Raw genomic sequence first — 23431 nt, 5'->3', positions numbered from 1 at the left:
GGAGAAATAGGAATGCTTTTACATTGTTGGTGGGAGTGTAAATTAATTCAACCATTGTGGAAGACAGTGTAGCAATTCCTCAGGGATCTAGAAACAGAAATACCACTGACCCAGCAATCCCATTACTGAGTATATACCCAAAGGATTATAAATCATCTACTATAAAGACACATGCACATGTATGTTTACTGCAGCACTATTTACAACAGCAAAGACTTGGAACCAACCCAAATGCCCATCAATGATAGACTGGTTAAAGAAAATGTGGCACATATACACCACGGAAGACTATGCAGCCATCAAAAAGAATGAGTTCATGTCCTTTGCAGGGAGCTGGATGAAGCTGGAACCCATCATTCTCAGCAAACTAACACAGGAACACAAAACCAAACACTGCATGTTCTCACTCATAAGTGAGAGTTGAACACTGAGAACACATGGACACAGGGAGGGGAACAATACACGTCGGAGCCTGTCGGGGTGGGGGGCAAGGAGAGAGAGAGCATTAGGACAAATACCTAATGCTTGCAGGCCTTAAAACCTAGATGATGGGTTGATAAGTGTGGCAAACCACCACGGCACATGTATATCTATGTAACAAACCTGGGTATTCTGCACATGGATCCTGGAACTTAAAGTAAAATTTTTTAAAATTAAAAAAAAAAAAAAGAGTGGGTCTCAACCCTGGCTGCACATTAGAATCACCTATCTTCAGGAGTAACCTAGTCCAAACTCTCCTCCCAATGACTGTGATTAGTTGTGATTAATATTGGACTCAAACTCTTGGGCTCAAGAGATCCTCCTGTCTTGGCCTCCCAAGTAGCAGGAACTAAGGATGCTTGCCACTGCGCCCAGCTTTATAATTTATCATTTAAAGTATACAATTTGGTTATTTATTTACTTATTTATTTTGAGACAGAGTCTCGCTCTGTTGCCCAGGATGGAGTGCAGTGGTGCAACCTCAGCTCTCTGCAACCTCCAGCTCCCAGGTTCAAGCAATTCTTGTACCTCAGCCTCTCAAGTAGCTGGGACTACAGGTGCACACCAACACACTCAACTAATTTTTGTATTTTTACTAGAGACAGGGTTTCTCCATGTTGGCCAAGCTGGGCTTGAACTCCAGGCTCAAGTGATCCACCCACCTTAGCCTCCCAAAGTGCTGGGATTACAGGCGTGAGCGACCAGCCTGGCCTACAATTCAGTGATTTTTATGTATTCATAAAATTGTACAACCATCACTATAATCAATTTTAGAATATTTTCATCACCCCAAAAAGCAACCCCTGACCAATAGGTGGTGATTCCCCATTTCCCCCCAAACCTCCCCCATACCCTGGCAACTACTAATCTACTTTCTGTCTCTATAAATTTTCCTATTCTGGACATTGCTCATAAATGCAATCACACAATATACAGTCTTTCTAACTGGCTTCTTTCATTTAACATAATGCTTTCAAGGTTCATTCATGTTGAAACATGTATTAGTACTTCACTCCTTTTTATTGCCAAATAGTATTCCACTGCATGGACATACCACATTTTATGTATCCATTCATCAGTGGATGGGCATTTGGATTATTTTTGCTTTTGGCTATTATTTTTAAAAGTTGCCATGAACATTCCTTCACAAGTTTTTGTGTGAGTATACATTTCCATTTCTCTTAGGTATATACCTATGAGTGGAATTGCTGGGTCATATAACCCTATGCTTAATTTTTTCAGGAAATGCCAGACTGTTTTCCAAAGCAACTATACCATTTTACATTCCCACCAGCAATGTATAAAGATTCCAATTTTTCCCACATCCTCACCAACACTTGTTACTATCTTTTTGATTACAGCCATTGTAGTGTTCCACTTGTTTAAAGCTATTATAGAAAAAAATTAAAAACACAAAATTTTGGGAGCCTCCGAATAGCTACCAGAGAATGTAGAGAAATGTCTGGATATCCAGGCAGAAGTCGGCTACAGGGGCAGAGCCCTCATGGAGAATCTACTCAGCAGTGTGGAGGGGAAATGTGGGGTTGCAGCCCCCACAAAGAGTCCCCACTGGGGCACTGCCTAGTGGAGTTGTGAGAAAAAAGCCACCATCCTCCAGAACTCAGAATGGCAGACCCACTGACGGCTTGCACCATGTGCCTAGAAAAGCCACAGGCACTCAACACTAGCCCATGAAAGCAGCCAAGGGGGCTGTACCCTGCAAAGCCAAAGGAGCACAGACGCCCAAGGTCTTGGGAGCCTACCCCTTGCATCAGTGTGCTTGGATGTGAGACATGGAGTCAAAGAAAATTATTGTGGAGCTTTAAAATTTAATGACTGCCTTTCTGGGTTTTGGACTTGCATGGGGTCTGTAGCCCCTGTGTTTTGGCCAATTTCTCCCTTTTGGAATGGGAACATTTGCCCAATGCCTGTACCCCCATTGTATCTTGGAGGTAACTAACTTGTTTTTGGTCTTACAGGCTCATAGAAAAAGAGATGTGCCTTGTCCCAGATGAGACTTTGGACTTGGACTTTTGAGTTAATGCTAGAATGAGTTAAGACATTGGGGGGTCTATTTGGAAGCCATGACTGTGCTTTGAAATGTGACAAGGACATGAGATTTGGGAGGGGCTAGGTGTGGAATGATATGGTTTGGCTCTGTGTCCCCACCCAAATCTCATGTCGAACTGTAATCCTCAATGTTGGAGGGGGCACCCAGTGGGAGATAACTGGACCATAGGGGCAGACTTCCCCTTTGCTGTTCTCATGACAGTGAGTTCCCATAAGATTTGGTTGTTTAAGAGTATGTAGCACTTCCCCCTTCACCCTCTATCCTGCCCCACCATGTGAAGATGTGCCTGTTTCCCCTTCACCTTCTGCCATGATTGTAAGTTTCCTAAGACTTCCCCAGCCAGGCTTCCTGTACACCCTGTGAAAATGTGAATCAATTAAACCTCTTTTCTTCATTAAAAAAAAAAAATTAAAATAGTAAACCTCCTTATACCCATCACCCAGCCCCAACAATTCACATGTCGTAGCCAACCCTGTTTCATCTACATCCCTACCTATTTTTCTCTATCAACAAATATGCTTATTTGTTATATCCAAGATATTGCCTAATTTTTTCACAACTTTTAAAGTTCTGTTTCTTTAAATGAAATCCAAATAAAGTCTCTACTTGTGGATGATTAATATGCCTCTTAAATTTCTTTTCATCAATAGGTTGCCCCTCCATCTCATTTTTTTCTTATAATCTTTGTTGAAGATTCTGGATTATTTATCTTGTAAAGCAGTGTTACTCAAGCTTTAAATGTACATGTGATGACAAAGGTACAGAGTAGAAAAAAAAAAGTGCATATGAATCACCTGGAAAGCTTGTTAAAAACGTACATTCTGATTTAATAGGTCTGGGATGGAGCCTGAAAGTCTCCATTACTAAAAAGCTCATGGTTGATGCTGATGCTGTTGATCCATTGACTACACTCAAAGTAGCAAGGCTATAGTTTCCCACAGAAAACGTTTTGCTGATGGAATCCCCATGATATCATTCAACACGCTCCTTTGTCCTCTGTATTTCCTGCAAATTCAAAGTTCCAAGGGTTTGATTAGATTGAGGTGCCACTATTTCTATGGCTAGATTACTATATACTTTTCATCAAGAGGTATTTAATATCTGGTTATCTCTATCTGAAATATTTGCAGTCTTGATGATGATTGCTTAGATCCATTTACTCCTCTGTAGTTGCAAAATGGTGCTATCCTAATTCCATCTTTATTAGCTGGAATACTTCCATTCCAAGAAACTCTAAAATCAACTATGTAATTACCCTGAATAATGAGTTGGTTCTCTAGCATTCTCCAAAGGCGATCAATGAGTTTTGTTTTAGTATATAAACTCATAAATTTTAAACATATTTGATACGTTTCAATCCAATGCAGTTATTATCCTAACTGATGATCAAATAATCTCATCTTTGGCCAGTAGAAGCCTCTTCACCTTGGTTTCTGGGTCCTTCTGACATGACTGTCCTAGTATCATTTGTTGAAAAGACTGTTCTGGCCGGGCGCGGTGGCTCACGCCTGTAATCCCAGCACTTTGGGAGGCCAAGGCGGGCGGATCACGAGGTCAGGAGATCAAGACCATCCTGGCTAACACAGTGAAACCCTGTCTCTACTAAAAATACAAAAAAGTTAGCCAGGCGCGGTGGCGGGCGCCTGCAGTCCCAGCTATTCGGGAGGCTGAGGCAGGAGAATGGCATGAACCCGGGAGGCGGAGCTTGCAGTGAGCAGACATCGAGCCACTGCACTCCAGCCTGGGCGACAGAGCAAGACTCCGTCTCCAAAAAAAAAAAAAAAAAAAAGACTGTTCTTTTCACAATGAATGGTCTAGGTACCCTTGTTGAAAATCAGCTGATCACAGACACATGGGTTTATTTATCTGGATTAATAATTCCATTCCATCAATCTACATGTCTATCCTTATGCCAGTACCATAGTCTTAATTACTGTGACTCTGTAGTAATTTCTGAAATTGCAAGTGTGATTCTTCCAACTTTCTTCTGCTTTTTAAAGATTGTTCTGGCTATTCTAGGTCTCTTGTATCTCTATATGGATTTTAGAATCAACTTGTCACTTTCTGCAAAAAATCCCAGCTGGGATTTTGATAGAGACTGTGCTGAATCTGTAGACCAATTTAGGGAGTATTAATATCTTACTATTAAGTCTTCTGATCCATGAACATGGGATGTCTTTCACCTGCTTTCTTACACAAATGATAGAGTACTAAACACTTTTTTCTACCCTGCATTTTTTACTTAATAATATGTCCTGGAATCGCTCCATATTACTGTATATTCTCATTCCTTTGTACTACTGAAGAGTACTCTACTACATAGACATACTAAATTATTCCACTAGTCACCTACTGATGGACATTTGTTTGTTTTCAATTTTTGCTATTACAAATAATGCTGTAATGAATATCCCTGTGCACAGGGTTTTCTTGTGTGTGTTTTTTACCAGTATATCTTTGGGACAAAACCCTAGAAGTGGAATTGCTGGATCAATTTTGCTAGTTATGTCTAAATTTTGTCCCATGGTGCTGTACTGTACCAGTGACACATAAGAATGTATCCAGTGCCAAAATAATTTTAATGTATACCAGGATTTTGAGAACCTCAGAATTTAAAAATTAGCTACTAGAATTGTTAGAAAAGAAAGGTCATTTAAGTGGTTGACACCTGTAGAAACTGTTCAGTGTGTGGCTTATGCAGTGTATGGCTTATACGATGCATATGCAGGGAGAGAAAGGACTGATGAAGGAGACAGGGAATCTAGGAAGGGATGGCTTTATAAATAAAGCCTATACTAGAAACTTTCAGTCTGTAAGGGTGGAAAAATCCTTAAGAACGTTCCCTGCCTTCTACCTGTTTCAATTCCCAAAAGCCAGGCAGTCCCGCATGAGCAGAAAGTCATGGAAGCTGGAGTCTCCTTCCAGTTCCAGGAGAGTAGAAGGACAAGGACTGTTCCCTGCATACATGGGAAGCATATAAAATGTCAAGAGGCCTGGGTTCAAGTCTCACCTGTCACTTACTGAAAATATTAGATACATCACCTTTCTAAGCCTCAGTTTCTTCCTCTGTTGAATGTGGGGGAAAGTGCCTATCCTACCTCTCAGGCACTGCAGACCAGTCAGGAGAGTGCCTGTGACAATCCTTCAGAAACTGAAAAGTAGCATACAAATATGAAGAATTCTTACTAAGTTGGATTTGAAATTCTGGCTTGGCCACTCACTATTTGACTTTCCTCAAGTTTAAAATACAGATAACACTTTCACAGGGTTATTTTAAAAAGAAATTATATGATGCGTGTAAAGTGTATGGCACAGCGCCTGACAAACAGTAAGAGCTTAAACAACAGCTTATAGTATTATCACAAGGAGAGTTATAATTTGCTGGAAAACTTTGGGGTAATAAATGTTTATATATGCTTTGCGTGAACATGGAGAAGTATGTGAAAAAATAAATTAGTAACATTGGTTACGCTGGATGACAAAGTTAGGGAGAAAGAGTGACTACTGGCTTTTTCTTTATACACCTCTAGCTTGCCTGATTTCAGAGTTTGAATGGAAAAATCTAGTGCGGCGTCTTTGATGAGAAAAGAGGGGTATGCAATTGATAATGGGCACCCTCCAACCTCCTGGGCTCAAGCAATCCTCCTACCTCAGCCTCCCGAGTAGCTGGGACTACAGGTGTGTGTCACCATGCCCAGCTAATTTTTTGTAGATGGGTTTTGCCATGTTGTCCAGGCTGGTCTTGAACTCCTGACTTCATGCGATTCACCTGCCTCAGCCTCCTAAAGTGCCGGGGTCACAGGCACGAGCCACGGCACCCAGCTCAATATTCTGTTTCAGTTGATCAATGTGCACTGCACATAGGTATTCATTCATTTTATTATTTATACCAGGAGTCAGCAAACTTGTTCTGTAAATAGCAGATAGTAAACATTTCAGGCTTTGCAGGGCACATGATCTCTGTCAAAACTACTCAACTGTCATACTGTAGCACAAAAGCAGCAGACAATACAAATAAGCCTGGCTGTGTCCCAACAAAACTTCAAGGCTGGATGTGGCTCATGGGCTGTAAACCCCGATTTACATTTTTATATATGTTAAGCATACTCTTCTTTATGTGTGGAAAAAATTTAACAATTGTAAAAGATCAAACACACACATAAAAAAAGCTATCAAAGCTATTCTCTAAAACAAAATATTCAACACAGTGTATTTGGACAAATAAATAAATTTGGCACATAACATTTCAATCTTAAATCTACAATCTAAAATCTTAAAGACAGAATTTTCTTTCAAAACTTATTTCATGTAAGAAAATTTTTCCTACTCAGTTCTCTCTTCTGCCCTCATCTTGTATGTACTAAAATATTCACACCACACTTTATGTCTCTGCCTATCAAGAAGATGGAAAAATACAGTCATCAGCCCTTTGGTTTCTTTTTAAGCACCTGCCCCACCCTATACCCATTCTTTCAACATTCCAACTTCCTCCTCCCTAAAATAATGAATTTAAGGTAGAAAGAAATGAAAATGAATGGAAATTTACAAGAAAGAGAGCATGACCGATAATTGTTACCAAGAAAACATTTTCCCTTTTTGCTCTTAATAGGCTGTAAAGCTGATGCAATTAAATTATAACTATAGCAACTAAGCTGGCATCATGGGCCTTTCGCTCCAGCAGTATCTTTGCATACAGCACAGAGCCTGCATGCTCAAGACTGGGGCTAACTGCAGGCAGCCAGGAGTAGCAGGTAAGGAGCCTGGAGGGAAGGCAAGTTAGCAGAAGTGTCTAAAGGCTGGTTGGGCTGTGAGAAAGCAGTGTAGGGAAACAGTTGGCTGCATTTAGCTGCAAGGCTGCAGGGTAAAAAATCCCTGCCAGGGTTCCTCTGACTTGCTTTTACCAATGCCAACAGAACCAAAATCAACTAGTTATTTTAGAAAATAACATTTTGGGGAGGCCTACAGAAGAATTTCCACAACATCCTTACTGACTCGACAGAGCAGCCAAAACATTCAGCTCTCAAGAACAGGAATGTAGCCCACTCCTACATAATACTCCTGTGACATCTGTTAAATGCTTAGAGCAGACAATGTCCCACGTTAACACCAGCACTTAGTTCTTTCTCAAGTTCAAGGAATAAAGACTGAGGAGAAGACTGACAATTTTCCATATTTCCTGCACAGAATCTCAGTGTCTTTCCAGACCCATCAAAGGCACAAGTAGCAGCACCCTCTCCATCCTCCCATGCCCTTCCATCACAATCAGAGGAGTATGCACTCTGGAGTCAACCTCACTAGGTTTGAATCCTGACTTTACCACTTGCCAGCTGTGTGATCTGGAAGAGTTACTTGCCTTCTCTGAGCCTTTGTTGCTCAACTGTAATGTGGAGATTGTAGCCTAATGATGGTCGTGAAAATTAAGCAAAATCTTACGTCTAGCCAAGCTTGTAACACACAGTAAATAATCAGTAAATCAAATTTCTTAAGGAAAGCAGCATAGTCTTTTTCTGCCCCACTCCCCACATTATAAGCTCCTTGAGAGCAAGAACCATGTCTAATTCATGGTTGTTGCCCCAGAGATGGTCCAGACCTGGCACAGCGTGAACCTTAAACACATGTTTGTGGAATCAACAGCCCAACTGATGCTGTGTGGCAGCAGTGGCTGCCAGCCCAGTCAGTCAGCACTTTTCCCCAGCTGCACTCTCTTGGGGCTCACCCACTCTCCTGTTCTACAATCAGCTGGGGGCACTGTATTTCCAAAGCCTTTCAGAAGCAGCCTCCCGGGTCACTGACAACGAGCAGACAGAATCACTCCTCACTTGGATGGTTTCTCGTCACTAACTGCTCATCAATTTCTTCTAAATGCTCTTAAAAACTGTCCTCATCACTGAGTGCTCTCTGGCTTTGAAGGTAAAACTTATCTGTGGGGCCCATATGTATTAACATAATGGGAGCCATTTATGACCCAATGGTCATTGAACCCAAGCAGGAACTACTGTGACCAGATTCAGCACGACAGAGCTCTTTCACCCCCTCCCACCTTGTGATCATCTCTCCCTGTGATATCGGCTCATAACTTGGTGAGGCAGGCAGGCTAGAAAACCTGAGAGGCAGGGAAACAAACCAAGGCTGCTGTCCTGTTTACAACACCTTTCTGAGTTCCCAATAATCTGGCTAGTGGCTGTCATTCACAGATTGGATCTGAATTCAAGGCAGGAAAGAAGAAACAGATCCTGCCCCCAAGCCACCCAGTACTAATGCCGCCTCTCTACCAGTACTCACGCCTTGACATCTGCCGTCTCCTGGGACGTGCGTGTGAGGGTACGGGAACGCAAGCGCTCGCCTGCCTGCTGGATCTCCTGTAAGTTCCGTTCCACATGGGGAAGCTCTGAGATGCCCTCAGTCTCAGCAGCAAGCTGTTCAGCTTGCTGAAGGAGCTCACCAAACCCCTCAGTATCCATTGGAGATGCAGATCCTAGATGGGAGAAAAAAATGAAAAGATCTAAATCAAGGGAAAGACAGGTTTCAAACACTGCCTGAATCTGTTACAAGCTTAACAAAACAGCAGAACTTTTTGTAAACAGACGAGGACACAGCTCATCAACAAGCAGGATTTGTTCCTGAACATAGCCCAAGAACAGGCCTGACAGAGAAAATGAGTCAGGCTGTGAAAAAACAGATCATTTCTGTGCGTATTGACAGCCCCGAGATTGATTCCTGCCATCAGAACAAATGCACAGATATCAAGTCACAGACCAGAATTCCTGCCTCCTTCCACAGACTCAAAGCAGATAAGGAAATGGAAACCATTGTGGCAACCTCTAGGAGGCTTAAAGAACAGTAAACCTGCACCTCTTATTCTCCACCCATCTTAGAAAAACACTAAGGAATGTGTTTTTCTAAGCACCCCAAAAGCACCAGGCAATTTATAAGACCTTATCTCAAATGATCCTCACAACCACTCTGTGAGGAACAAAGAAAGAAGAACAAATTCCAATCCACAGAGGCTGAGTTACATGCCCAGAATACTCTCTACTGTGATTTGGCTGAACCAAGACCAGGAAAACATAGGCATTCTTCAGACTAACCACCACTAACTCTCCCTCTCTCCCCTACTGTTACTCTAACACACCGGCTCCTTCACTAACATAGAAGAAATTCTTCTTTTTTTCTTTTTTTTAAATACTCATGTCCAGGTCTCCATTCACACATTCTTTATCTTACAAGGTTACTGAGAGCACAGATCTGTGCCTGCTTGTTATATATGACATTCAGGACATTAGATATGTTACTGTACCTGCTACTTTTAGAAATGTCAATAGTACAGAATATATACTGCACTATTCTTATATAAGGTTCTTGACCAAGAGAATGTTTTTAACTCCTACCACTAATTAAATCAACAGAAGATAAAAAGTAGCACCATGGTAAGAAAATTGGGCACGGTGGCTCACGCCTGTAATCCCAGCACTCTGGGAGGCCGAGGCGGGCAGATCGCCTGAGGTCAGGAGTTCGAGACCAGCCTGGCCAACGTGGTGAAACCTCTATCTCTACTATAAATACAAAAATTAGCTGGGCGTGGTGACACACACCTATAATCCCAGCTACTCGGGAAGCTGAGGCAGGAGAATCACTTGAACCCAGGGCGGGGGAAGATTGCAGTGAGCCAAGATCACACCACTGCATTCCAGCCTGGGCAATAGAGTGAGACTCTGTCTTGAAAAAAAAAAAAAATTTTACATTGCTAAAAGGTTAAGAAGCAAAGCTTCCATTAAAAAATTACTTGTACAATAGCTCTTGTGATACTTTTTTTCCTTTTTTTGGGAGACAGAGTCTTGCTCTGTCAGCCAGGCTGTAGTGCAGTGGTACGATCTTGACTCACGGCAACTTCCGCCTCCCAGATTCAAGCAATTCTCATGCCTCAGCCTCCCAAGTAGCTGGGATTACAGGCGTGCACCACCACACCCAGTCGGGGTGACACTACCGGCTTTTTTGTATTTTTAGTAGAGATGGGTTTTGCCATGTTGGCGAATAATTATATGTCAGCTATGAAGCACAGGTTAATTGTCAAAAGGACACCGTTACTGCCATAAATCCATTAAGAACTTTTAAAAATGAGCATTAAAGGACATTAACTTTAAAGGCAAAGGCACAAGGTTAAAACAAAAATAGCTCAGCTGGAGTAAACATAAAGACACTTTGGTGTTCTTTATGAAGTTCCAAGCCAACTTTAATCTTCAACAAAAATTGACGTACACAATAACTCTTAACCTCAAGTTTCTAAACAAATATTGTAATTTTTTTGACCCAATATAATCAGGCTGTAATTCGCAATCTTTATTGTGAGAAAATGGAGATGGGAGAATTAGCAAGGTATCCTCGGGGAGAGAGGAGGAAACACAAGAATTTTGAGGAGATGGGCATTTTTAAACAACTACTCCGGCCTGATAGAGAAATGTGTTTTCTCAGGAATGTTCAAGGCCAATGACATTCTACTAATTACACGAAACCATGGTCATTCACCAGAAAGGGAAAAGAAAAGCAAAGCATTCCCTTCTCTGGAACCCCACCCCACGCCCCCCGCTCATTATTTTTACTCTAAGATAAAAATAATTTTTCCAACAGAGTCAAGGAAAAGAAAACACTTTTTTCTTTCATGAGGAAAACTTTGGAAATCCCTAAATAAAGAACTGAATGAAACAAAACTTTTCTATGATTAAAAAAGAAGACAAAGAAAGATAAAGGAAGAAAGAAATACAACTAATATTTCATGCCTAAGTCAGACAAAGGAAATGCTCGGCTTCTTAAATGACCAGCCCACCCCAAAGATTTTGAGCAATGAATTTGAGTTTAAGTAATTAATACAGAATCAGTCATTTACTTTAACATGGTCTAATAAAGATTTTTTTAAGTTAATTATATAGAATTGTTTTTGACAATGGTAAAATAAAGGTTGAATCTCTGAACAACATCCTAAATGTAATATCCCAAAACTGGGCTCTAACTTTTCATCCACAAAACCTGCCCCTTGGCCTTCTCAGTGTGTGAAGACTTCATTATTCAGTTGCTTGGACCAAAACCCATGATGGCCCCATAACTTACATCCTACATCCAATCAACCAAGAAAGCCTTTCAAATCTACCTTCAAAATACATCCAGAATCTGCCTGTCCTCGCCATCTCTACCTAGACACCTCCCCACATCCAAGCTGCCTCCCTAGACTCTCTCAGCAGTCTCCCTCCCTAACCTCCCAGCTTCAGCCCTTGCCTCCCACAGTCTATTCAGTCTATAGCAACCCAGCAACCAGTGATCCTTTTACAGTCAATCAGATCACATCCCTCCTGCTTAAATCTCTTGTACAGAATGAAACCCTACAAAAGGGGCCCCACCTCCCCTCATCACTCAGACTCATCTCCAGCCCTATCTCCACTCCTTTCATGGGTGCCAGCCACTCTGGGGCCTCTTTGCTGGTCCTCAACGGATCAGGCACATTCCTGCCTTACAGCCTTTGCACTCCGCGTTTCCTCTACTGGAATGCTCCTCCCCCAGAAACACTCAAGGCTGACTCCCTATCTGTTTCGGCTCACCTGTCACCCTGCCTTTGAGGCCAACCTAGAAAGCTATTTAAAAAAACAAGCCACCCCCAGCAATCCCCCATCTCCTTTACTGTCTGTCACCTCTGCAAGAATATAAGCTACACAAGCACAGTGTTGTTCACTGACGTACCCCAAGCTTCTACAACAGTGCCTGGCACATAGCAGGTACTCATTTTTTGAATGAATAGGAGGGGTTTTTTCTTCCGTTGGTGAGAGTCTGTCCTTCTCAAAGGCTTCCTGCACTCCCTTGCCAAATGGGCACCCACTAGCTAGCAGAGATCTGAACAAAAACATTCCCTTCCAGTTGGTATCAGATTACCAACTGATACTTAACATTTCTGAGGCAGCACAGCATAAGGCAGTGACAGTCTAAATGGCATGAATTCATATCACACTTGGTCCAGACTAGTGCTTTCCCTCTAAATACCAAGACCAAAAACCAGGTGAACAGAATTACAAATCAAAAGAAACAGATATATATAGAAAGAATCTTGCTACATAACTTCAGGATAGGAGTAAAAAGAGAATAAGCTTGTTCCACATCTGCACAGAAGAAGAGAGATATGTATGAAATACCATATTTGGGAAAAACTGGATCTGTCCTGCATTATTACTCAACCAGTAGAAATTAATTATACAAAAAAGTTTTATTAAAGTTTCCAAATTTATACATTTTTTGTTACCATCATTGTGCAACTAAATCTATACTTTGATGTATTAATCATCCCACTGCACTAAAATGCTTCAATTTATGGCTAATTTCATAAATTTAGGATAATTTTTATCCCCACCACAGAATAAATATCAATTTAGCCACAAAATATAGAGATTAAACCACTAAATCAACTTTGACCCAAGAGACTAAAAACTAATCATGAAAATAATCTCAGTAAGCTTTGTCCAGTAGAGACAATGAACATGATCTATGGGGGAAAAAAACTGAAGTCCAAGCCGTGTGTGGGGAAAATCTGGCCATGTAGCCTGGACACCAGCTGCATCCTTGGGGAACTATGGAGGAGAGGCACAGGAAGAAGCAACACTAAGAAACCACGGAAGCAGGACCCGGAGCAGTCAATGCAGCACAATTGGGGCTGGACAGGAAAAGGCCAGCAGGGACTGCGGAACAGCACTAGGGCTCCTGTATGACAGCAGTGACCAAGCCCTTGAGCGTGATTGGGAATCTTTTGGCAAGGCAACACTGGCAGGCACTTCAGAGAGTATCGCAAAGTATCAGGGCCTTGGGCAACAAATTACTCTCCCTATAAGTAGGAGTTGGCAGAAGTGCTACTGAGCCTTCATAGAAACTCCTCAACAACCTGGGCAACTGAGAACCTTAAAATGAATGGCAAACTTATCACTGCTGTTAGAAGGCAGGATTGGTTACATTTGTGGGAGGAAGAACAGAAGGGGATGGATGAGGAAGGCTTCAAGGGGGCTGGCAATTTTCAGTTTTTTGATCTCACCGTTGGTTGATAGTATGCTCACTTTTCAGAAAATTAGTCAATCTAGACTCATGATTTGTGCATCATACTTCAATAAAAAGCTCCCTGCCCCACTGCTGCTGCCAAGCAAACAAAAGACAATGACCCACCTTTTTTCAGAAGCTGCAGTAGGATACCCCACTATGCTAAAAATCAGGAATGTTCTCAGTGGGAAGGTCCCATAATGTAGATCTCTTCACCACACCTAGAGGATGCTGAGCAAATTAACTAAATGAAAAAAGTAAAACCCACAGTTTGAAAGAGAGAGCTCCTACCTAGGGCTAAACCAAGGGCTGGCCAAACTTCTACTTCCTCATGCTGGTCTGCGTTCACCTGTCATTTAGTGTCTAAAACACATGTCCCTTTAGGACATATCAACATTCATAAATGAGGTGGAAAAAAATTCCCAAACTGCATGTAAAGTGAAATGAACTAAATATAAAGGCAGAGCAAAAATGCACAAAATAATTTCAGTTCATTTACTATTAACATGTGAGTCTTACGAAAAATAAAATCATTTCCACATTCCGAATATAATAACTATGTTAAATATTTAATCGAGCCAGAAAGAGTAGATACTAAAATATTCAAACAGCTAAGCACTTCTAAACCATTGTAAATCAGTATTCTCAAAGAGTGGCCCCTTCAGGATTTTGTAGATGGTCTGAATCTTAACGTTATAGTATTCATGCTTACTGTATTAAAATCCCACATCTCTGTTTTCTGATATTATTAGTTCATTGGTTTCTTTTATTTTTAAAGCATCAGCCACGAGTAGAATACCTCTTTTCCTTTATTCAGGGCTTATGGACTCTCAAGCTGGGGAATCACTGAGTCATCCCAGAAATAGCTGTTACTCACTAGTTCTCTAGACTTAAGCCTATGTTACTCCCAGGATATACTCCAGAAAATTAAAGCACTAAAGCTACAAAGGGAAAAGGAAAATGAAACAAAGGAAGCTATAAAAGAGCCTCAGAGCCATCCATCCTAGACATATCTGCCAAACGCTTGCCCAGTTTCTAGTCTCCTACGGCAAGAGTGAGCAAACTTCTTCTGTAAAAGGACAGGTAGTGAATAGTTTGGGCTTTGTGGGCCAGGCTCTGTAGGAACTACTCAACTGTGCTGTTGTAGCTTGAAAGCAGGCATAGATAATATGTAAACCAACAGCCGTGGCTTTAACAAAACATTAATAAAACTTTAATAAAACATTAATCATGAACACTAAAATTTGAGTTTCATATAATTTTCACATGGTTATAAAATATTTTTCTCTGGATTTTTTTTCCCCCGAGGATCCAAAGATGTAAAAACCCTTCTTAGTTTATCTGGCACATAGGCCACAGTTTGCCAACCCTTGGGCCTAAGGTATTTAAGCTAGACTTGATAAGCTACCCTAACTAGGCCCCAGTGTGAAAACATTGTTAAAAAGATAAAATGAGTGACACAATAGGTGTGTTGCCATCTCGTTTCCTCTTTAAACTGTTCATTTGGACAGCATATTTGGGGAAGAAATCTGTTTTGTAAATGATGATGCCTGTCCCATTGACCTAATGCACAGGATGCTAAAGGGAATCCACGGCTCTTAGTATAATGCAACATACTAAACTCATGTGAATTTTCCCTTTTCCTTATCACCCACAATCCAAACAGCCCAGTTATGCAAGAAATACAAAGGGCTGAGAAAAAGATGAAAGAATAAAGACAAAGGCATCTGTCTTTTCTTCCATGTTAATGAAATCTCTCTCCATTCACTGACTTGCATGGGGAGATGACACCAGATATTTTCCTGCAGAATTTCAATATAATCAAACAATACTGACTGAGGAATTCTAATTTAGTAAAATGTATGTAGTAACATACCCAAATATTGTCTCTTTCAACTTCAAAGATCATGCAACCTAAAAAAGACAGTTGTTAGCACTGCTATTTTTTTTTGATGTTGTCAAAGGGGGAGATTTTATATACATCAGAGAAAGTAACAGATGTTGCTATTTATATCCTTTCTTCCAAATGTACAACTGACAATGTTCTTCCTTTTTTGATTATTTTAAATAATTATTTTTGATTATTTTAAATATTTTAAATAATAACAGTAAGATAACAGTAAACAGTACTGTTTTTAATAACAGTAAAAGAAATGGAAAATAAAAACATATTTTAGACAGAATGGGTGAGAAGATTACACCGTGAACCTAAACACCTGGTTCCAATCCAGACTGTTCATTTACTAGCAGATAAACTGATTTACCTCTGAGATAAAACCTCAATTTCTCTGTCTCAATTTCCTCATCAATTAAAAATGGTAATTCCTACCTACTTCAAGGAGTTGTTGATACATAAAAGTATCTTATAAACTCTGCTGATTTATATCATTGTAAAATGCTATTTTAGCTTTTTTCCCAAGTTGCCAATTTGGCAACATTTTATCATTTAATTATAAACATCTCTGCTTCAAAAAATCTTTTAGTAAATATTTAATCCCAAATTATAACTTATTTAATCACAACTTTATATCATTAAGTAAGAACTTCTGGAAGACAATTAAAATGTTTAAATGTATGTTGTATTGCCCACTACCAAATATGCTTTTTATTATAAATCCAGATTTCCATAATGAAGGTGTGATTCAAAAGAAATTTAGCATTTAATTTTAAGCAGAAACTTTGCCCTCAAACCTTATTAATCAGACTATGACAGGAGTAAAACATAAGAATGGTGTTCAACATTCTTGTGAATGATTCTTTCTTTCTCATCCAAGATTGATGAGAAAAACCTCCACTCGAGGTATCAAAAGTTTAAAATACTGATTCTGTTCTCCTCTCTTTTGAATACATAAATTAGCTAGATGACGATATCATTCCACTTTTTACTATTATCTGTCAGCTGTCAATTACAACAGCAACCCAAAAGAAAATTAAATCTTGACAGACATCATTGTTTCAGACACCTCTGGAAAAGAGAGGAGAGGATAAAAAGAAAACTGTTGGAAAGTTCTTTATAGCCCTGTGAGACTAAGTAAAAGAGTTAGACTTTATCATTATTCAGAAGGTAGAGTTCTGGAGAAAACAAAGACCTAAAATAAATTAACCTAGACAGAAGAAAAAGACTTGGGTGATTTAGCAGCAGTACTGCCCTCAATGACTCAATGTTTGCAATAAGGAATGCGTAGTATCAGCTTTCCTGATACATAAAATATCACTTGTATTATTTCCTCTTCAGTGAGCAAAGAGAAGTAATAACCTGGCATCACAAGGAAAAATAAATTATCCACATAAGTAACTTCCTGATAAACTCTTGGCTGTCCAGCAGAAGGCCCAGCTGGGAAGAAAGTGCTGTGGACTACAGCTTGGCTCCATCCCACGCCAGCCCTCTGTCCCTGGGGCTGGATCCTCTCTTGATGAGGGGGTTGCTCAGGTGATCTCTAAGGGCCTGCTCACCTTAAAGAATTTACAAATGTGAGATGTTTTAACTCGGTCTTTAAACTTACTTGATGCTTCCTGGGAAACAGCCCCATTTTAGTGGTGATGGAAATTATCTCTATAGAGAACCTTAGGAATTATACTAGTTCTGTCTTACAACTAGCATAAACAGGGGCAGATCACCAAGTTGGCCCCAAAAGCCCTGTCGCTTTGGCTCTGGCTCTTCTCTCTAAACCAATGCTACTCAACTTTGCCCCACAGGGGACATTCAGCAATAGCTAGAGACATTTTTGGTTGTCACAACTTGGGAGGCAGAAGGTGTGCAGATTCTAACAAAAGTCTGGGTCCCTACCATAATAATTTTAAAACCACTGCATGTACAGAATTATCCCACTTGGGCTTTTTATGGCAGTACATTCATACCTTGGTATACCACACAGCAATGGAAAAGAAACTACAGACTACACAGAACATGGATGAATTTTGCAGACATCACAGTGAGCTGAAGAAGCCAGATACAAAAAGAAAAAAAAAAAAAAGCAAGCACTGTATGACTCCATTTATACGGATCTTAAAAACAGGACAAACGAATCTATGGCACTAGAGATCAGAATACTGGTTATCCTTGGGAGTGTAGGGGGAGTGCTGATTGGGAGAAAGCACAGCAGAGCTTTTCGGGTACTAAGGACTGAACTGTGTTCTCTCAGATTTCCTATGTTGAAGCCCTACCCCACAATGTGATGCTATTTGGAGATGGGGTCTTTGGGAAGTAATTAGACTCAGATGAGGTGACGTGGGTGGGGTCTTCAGGATGGGATAAGTGCCCTTAGACACACCAGAAAGCTTGCTTTCCTCCACCTACCTCTCCCCACACATACACATCAAAGAAAGGTCTTGACTACACACTGAGCAGCTAGGAAGAGGGCCCTCACCAGAACCCAACTATGCTGGCATCCTGATCTCGGACTTCCAGCCTCCAAAACTGTGAGGAAATAAATTTCTGTTTAAGCCAGAACAACAGATATTTTGGTATTGTATTATGGTGATCTAAGCTGACCAAAGTACCAGAAATGCTTTATATTTCAATATGGACAGTGGTCACGTAAGTGAATAAATGGGTAAAAATTCCCTAAGCTGTATACTTAAGGTTGAGTCACAGTTTTTTAGAAGGAATAGCAAGAAACAAAACACTAACTTAGCAAGAAACAACCTAGCATTACCAAGGTGAGAGTTGTGAGACTTTTCTACTTTTCATTTGATTCCCTTGTCAGGGCAAATTCTTTTCCATGAGTATATGTGATCTTACATAATTTTTAATAACTTGTTAATTTTAATATTGCTCTAAATTCCCTACTTCAGAGTGTGTGTCTCACCACTGCCCTTGAAGCCTCAATGGCAATGACTGTCAAATCCACACCCGCCCCCGTGCACTCAAACTCCAACCGTGAGTTTCCAGGCACCACTGGTGCATCTCCTCTCAAGCACATAACTGTCACACCCACCATGTCTCCAAATGCAGTTATCCACCCCCAACTCCTCCTTCGCCTCTGCCCCGGCTTCTGTCTCCCAGGTTCTAACTCACCCTGATCCTTTGCATCTCTGTGTGCCCTCAGATTGTTTATTTACAGGTGTTCCTCCACTCTCAGACTCAGAAACCAAACACATGTAGATACATTTTTCCATAGCAAGCAGGCAGGTATTCCTCATTATCCAAACTATTGCTACTCTCTAACTAAAACTCAGGAAATGAAATACTACAGACTCAGATAACATGATATTCCTCACTCTCCAAACTCTCATTACCGAAACAGATTATTTATTTATTTTTGAGATGGAATCTCGCTTTGTTGCCCAGCCTGGAGTGCAATAGCATGATCTCAGCTCACTGCAACCTCCACCTCCCTGTTTCAAGCAATTCTCCTGCTGACTCAGTCTCCCGGGTAGCTGGGATTACAGGCACGTGCCATCACGCCAGGGTAATTTTTGTATTTTTAGTAGAGATGGAGTTTCACCATGTTGGCTAGGCTGGTCTCGAACTCCTGACCTCAGGTGACCTGCCTGCCTCAGCCTCCCAAAGTGCTGGGATTACAGGCGTGAGCCACCGCACCCAGCTCCTAAACAGATTTAAATAGCATGGGGTATTTATACTTTTGCAACATCCTCTAACTATTGCTTTCATCCCCATCACTATCACCTAAGGCCAGACCTTCATTCCTTTAAGTCTAAGTCCTTCTTACATGCTAGAACATGGCCTTCATCCTTCTAGCCCTGCCCCCAACTCTACGCACCCTACTCTCTGTGGCCACCTCTATCTTCCTTTTTTTTTTTTTTTTTGAGACGGAGTTTCACTCTTATCCCCCAGGCTGGAGTGCAATGATGAGATCTCGGCTCACTGCAACCTCCACCTCCCAGGTTCAAGCGATTCTCCTGCCTCAGCCTCCCGAGTAACTGGGATAACAGGCATGCACCACCATGCCCAGCTAATTTTTGGGGTTTCACCATATTTGCCAGGCTGGTCTCGAACTCCTGACCTCAAGTGATCCGCTTGCCTTGGCTTCCCAAAGTGCTAGGAATACAGGCGAGGGCCACTGCGCCCAACCCCACCTCTCTTTCTGACACGGCTGTTGCCCCTGCTCAAAAAACCTCACTGGCACCCACTCACAGGCATCCGGTGAGACACTGCTTTTAACTTTCTACCTCCCAGAATAAACCTTGTGTACCAGTCACCTGATTTACTTGGTCCCTGACTATCCTTGCACATGTCCTGCTCTGTGCCATTTTTCCCAAAAAGAAACACCTACCCAACCTTCCACTGCAGCCCTGAGCTCCAGCCAGCTCCTTCACTCTTTAGCTCGATGACTTTGGGCAAATTACTTACTCTCTCTGGGCCTCATCTGTGAAATGGAAAAATAACTGTATCTCCCTCACCTGTCACAAAGTAACCACTCAATAAACATTAGCTATCATTATTACCACCAACTCAAGTCCTACCTACCAAATGGCCTTCCTCAATGCTCATTACCTACAGAAATTTTCCCTCATCTAAATTCCTTTTACTCCATTCATTTATTTGCCCGACATCATCTCCTGAGCTCTGTCTGTGTATGAGTCCTCACTATGGGCTTTATTTGTATAATCTAATGTCATCCTCACAGCTGACCTGTCTGTGGTGTCCAAAGGGACCAACTGGTACACAGGTTTTTCAGCAGGGGCAACAGCCATGTCAGAAAGATAGAGATGGGCGCAGGCAGTAGGGTGTATGGAATGGGAGGGGTTAGGAAGAGGAAGGCCATATTCTAGCATCTAACAAGGACTTGGACCTTCCCCATCTTCCTCATTTCAGTAAATAGTATCTTCATGCTAGAAGCTGCTCAGGCCTAAAACCGTGGCATTGTCCCTAACTTCTTTTCTCCTCTTACATCCTACATTAGCAATTCATTTCTACACTATATTTATTCATATATACATGAGTCAGACCCACTTTTTGTCTCTTCTACCACTATCATGCTGATGCAAGCCACTCTCATGTGTCACATCTGGGTGATACAGTAGCCTCCTGTCTCCCTGTTCTTACTTTGTCCCCTCCCACTTCCCAGTCTGTTCTCCATACCACACTGGGAAGGATCCTCTGAAGGGGCTCAAACCTTCAATAGGCTGAGATCCAAAGTCCTCACCCTGTGCCGTGAGGCCTACATGACTGTCCCCGACCCAACTCCTTCTGTTACCATTCTTCCCCAGGATTATGTGCTTTGGTCCTATGGCCTTCCGCTCTTCTTCAAATATGCTAAATACACTGCTGACTTGGGCTTTCAGTCACTGTTTCCTCTGCATCTGCAGGAATATTCTCCTCCAAAATACCTACCTGGCTAACCTCCTTAATTCCTTCAAATCTCTGCTCAAAGGTTTCCTTTTTAAAGAAGCTTCTCAGCACACCCCAGCTAAAGCAGCCCCACCGTCCACTCTACTACATTTCTGTTTTACCTCGTTGGTAGTATGTTATCAATTTCTGGCATCACATGTCTACCTGTTTGTTCATTTATTTTCTGTCTCCTAACAGGCTCCTTGAGTCTGGGAACCTTGTCTGGTCTGTCCACAGCCCCATTCCTAGTGCACTGAACAACAGCATCTAATGCTCAATAAATATGTGTTACATGAATGAAAGAAGGAAGACTATAACTTTGGTGTACCTTATAGATCAATGTAGGAATTTTCGGCAAGGTTTGAGGAAGTTTCTTCTGGCTGTTAGCAACTGTGTATGGGGGATCTAGCTGTTTGAGGACACTGTTGAAGATATAAAAAAGTATAAAGCTACAAAATATTTCAAACTTTATGTTATTTAGGGGAGAAGAGATGTAGGTATTAACAGACATTAATATAAGGCAAATAAGTGAGCTAGGAGGACTCTAATCTATCAAAACAAAGGGGATTCTCATATCTCTATGTCCAGCCCAACTCTTTTCCCAAGCCAGTATTTCCAACTGTCCACCTAATACCTACACCTGGATGACTCACGGGTGCCTCAAACTACACATGTCCCAAATCAGATTCATCACTTCTCTCTCCTTAGCCACTGCCACCACCAATGCTTCCTTCTCATGGGTTCCCAGTCTCTTTTGGTAAAACAATTAGCACACAGTCAAATAAGCCAGAAACCACCTTTCAAGTCACCCTAGCGTCCCCCTTCACCTCCTCAACACTCAGCCAATCTCAAGATCTACTTCTCAAACCTTTTGCAAAGTCATACCCTCATCTCTTGCCCCTTCTCTGACTTGCACGCTGACTAAGCCTCCTTGTTCCTCCAATCAACCTCCCCATGGTCAGGGAGGTCTTTCTGAAATGCTTTCCTGCCTTAAGTCCATCAGGGACACCTTCCGTCCCCTACAGAATAAGATGCTCATGTTTTGACAGAGCTATAAAGGGTGCTCTCCATAGAACAGACACTGCCACCCTTACTATCCTCATCTCTCGCTGCCTTCCCCCAATTGTATACCTTAGCAATTCTCTATTCTTTGAGGTGCCTGTTTCCTCCCTTCATAATCCCTTACATGCTAAGTACACACTCTCTATAACACATTCCCACCCCTATCTTGTCACATAGGGAATTCCTATGTACGCTGCAGCCAGCTGGGAAAGTCCCACCTATGCCAACCCCTCCCACACTACTCTGAATCTTCTATACTGTTCTTCCCTAGTGCAGCAGTTGTGATTATTTCATCACACATATGTCTCCCTCTCTAGTGGCAAATTTCCTATAGGGTAAGGTCCACAGATGCTCAACTCCGAGTCCTCAGCATTAAGTCTGGCACATAATAGGATCAGATACATATTTGTTGAATTAAAGTGACCTGTTCCCTGAACACACCTTGTGAAAGATCTTCCCTCTAACTCCATATTCTTTAAATAAACTTTTTCATGAGGAGTGGGCCCTCTCACCTTCGGATCTTTGCTCCAACCTGTCCCCCTCCTTGGCACATCCATCTTTCCGTCAACCTTATTTTCTACATCAGTCCATCAAGAAGCTGGTTCAGACCCTCAGGCTCACCACATCTCCAGCTGCTCACACTGCAGCGTCTTTGTACCTGCTCTACCCCCTACCAGCAATGCTCTCAGATAGTCTCATGACCTGCTCATTCACTTCAAGTAGGTCTCTATTCAAATATCCCTGTCCTCCTTTAAGAAACAGCCCTGACATCACACTTCCTATCTGTGCTTTTATTGCTAGTGGTACCCTCCATAGGCTTATCAGTTCAATGAGGGCAGGCCTGTCTCATTCACCACCGCATCCCCATGCCTGCAAGAGTGCCAGTAACATTCATCTAGTTCATATTTTTTGAGCACCTACTGTGTGCCGACCTAGGTGCTAGGAACACATCAGTGAACAAAACAGATAAAAATCCCCTCACATTCTACAGGGGGAAGACAACAATACACAAGAAAAATACGTGAAATATAAGTGCTAAGAACAACTAAAGCAATGAAGGGAGGCGGGAAATGGGGAAAGCCTCACTACGCACCTCCCTAGTAAAGACCTGGAAGAAGTGAGTGCAAACTACATGGATATTAACTTGCAAGCACAAAGGCCCTGACGCTAAAGCATGTCTGATGTTTGGAAAGGGAGGGAGCAGAAAATGAGACTGGGAAAGTAACAGTGGGTCAGATTACATAAAGCCTTATAGCTCACTGTAAAGGGGTTTGTCTATCATTATTAATGAGATGGGGACCCATTGGAGGGATTTTTTTTTTTAAGTAAAGAAATTATACGATCTGACAGCCTGTGTTTTAAAAAGATCCCTCTAACTGCTGTGCGAAAAACAGGGGCCAGGACAGAAGCAGGAAGACCAAATGGGAAACTATTTCAATAATCCAAACCAGAGGTGGTGACCT

At 41.6% G+C, this 23431-nt stretch overlaps 1 protein-coding gene across 3 annotated transcripts in view; it reads right to left on the bottom strand.

Moving 5' to 3' along the window:
- NUP93 (nucleoporin 93) overlaps positions 1–23431 on the bottom strand; it is a 118444-nt gene that overhangs the window by 93374 nt on the left and 1639 nt on the right. For 2 of the 3 annotated variants that reach the window (XM_058441016.1, XM_058441017.1), the window contains exons 2-3: positions 21235–21328; positions 8834–9026 (exon numbers count right to left, since the gene is read on the bottom strand). In XM_058441016.1, coding sequence (XP_058296999.1) covers positions 8834–9012 — 179 coding nt within the window. In that variant the 5' untranslated portion in view covers positions 9013–9026; positions 21235–21328. The remainder of the gene's footprint in view (positions 1–8833; positions 9027–21234; positions 21329–23431) is intronic. The other variant, XM_032157399.2, reaches the window with a different exon arrangement.

Source organism: Hylobates moloch, unplaced genomic scaffold (genome assembly GCF_009828535.3).
Source record: "Hylobates moloch isolate HMO894 unplaced genomic scaffold, HMol_V3 SCAFFOLD_6, whole genome shotgun sequence".
Taxonomy (NCBI): Eukaryota; Metazoa; Chordata; class Mammalia; order Primates; family Hylobatidae; genus Hylobates; species Hylobates moloch.
Note: the sequence above shows the minus strand (reverse complement) of the source record. Positions and strands in the feature narration are given on the sequence as shown.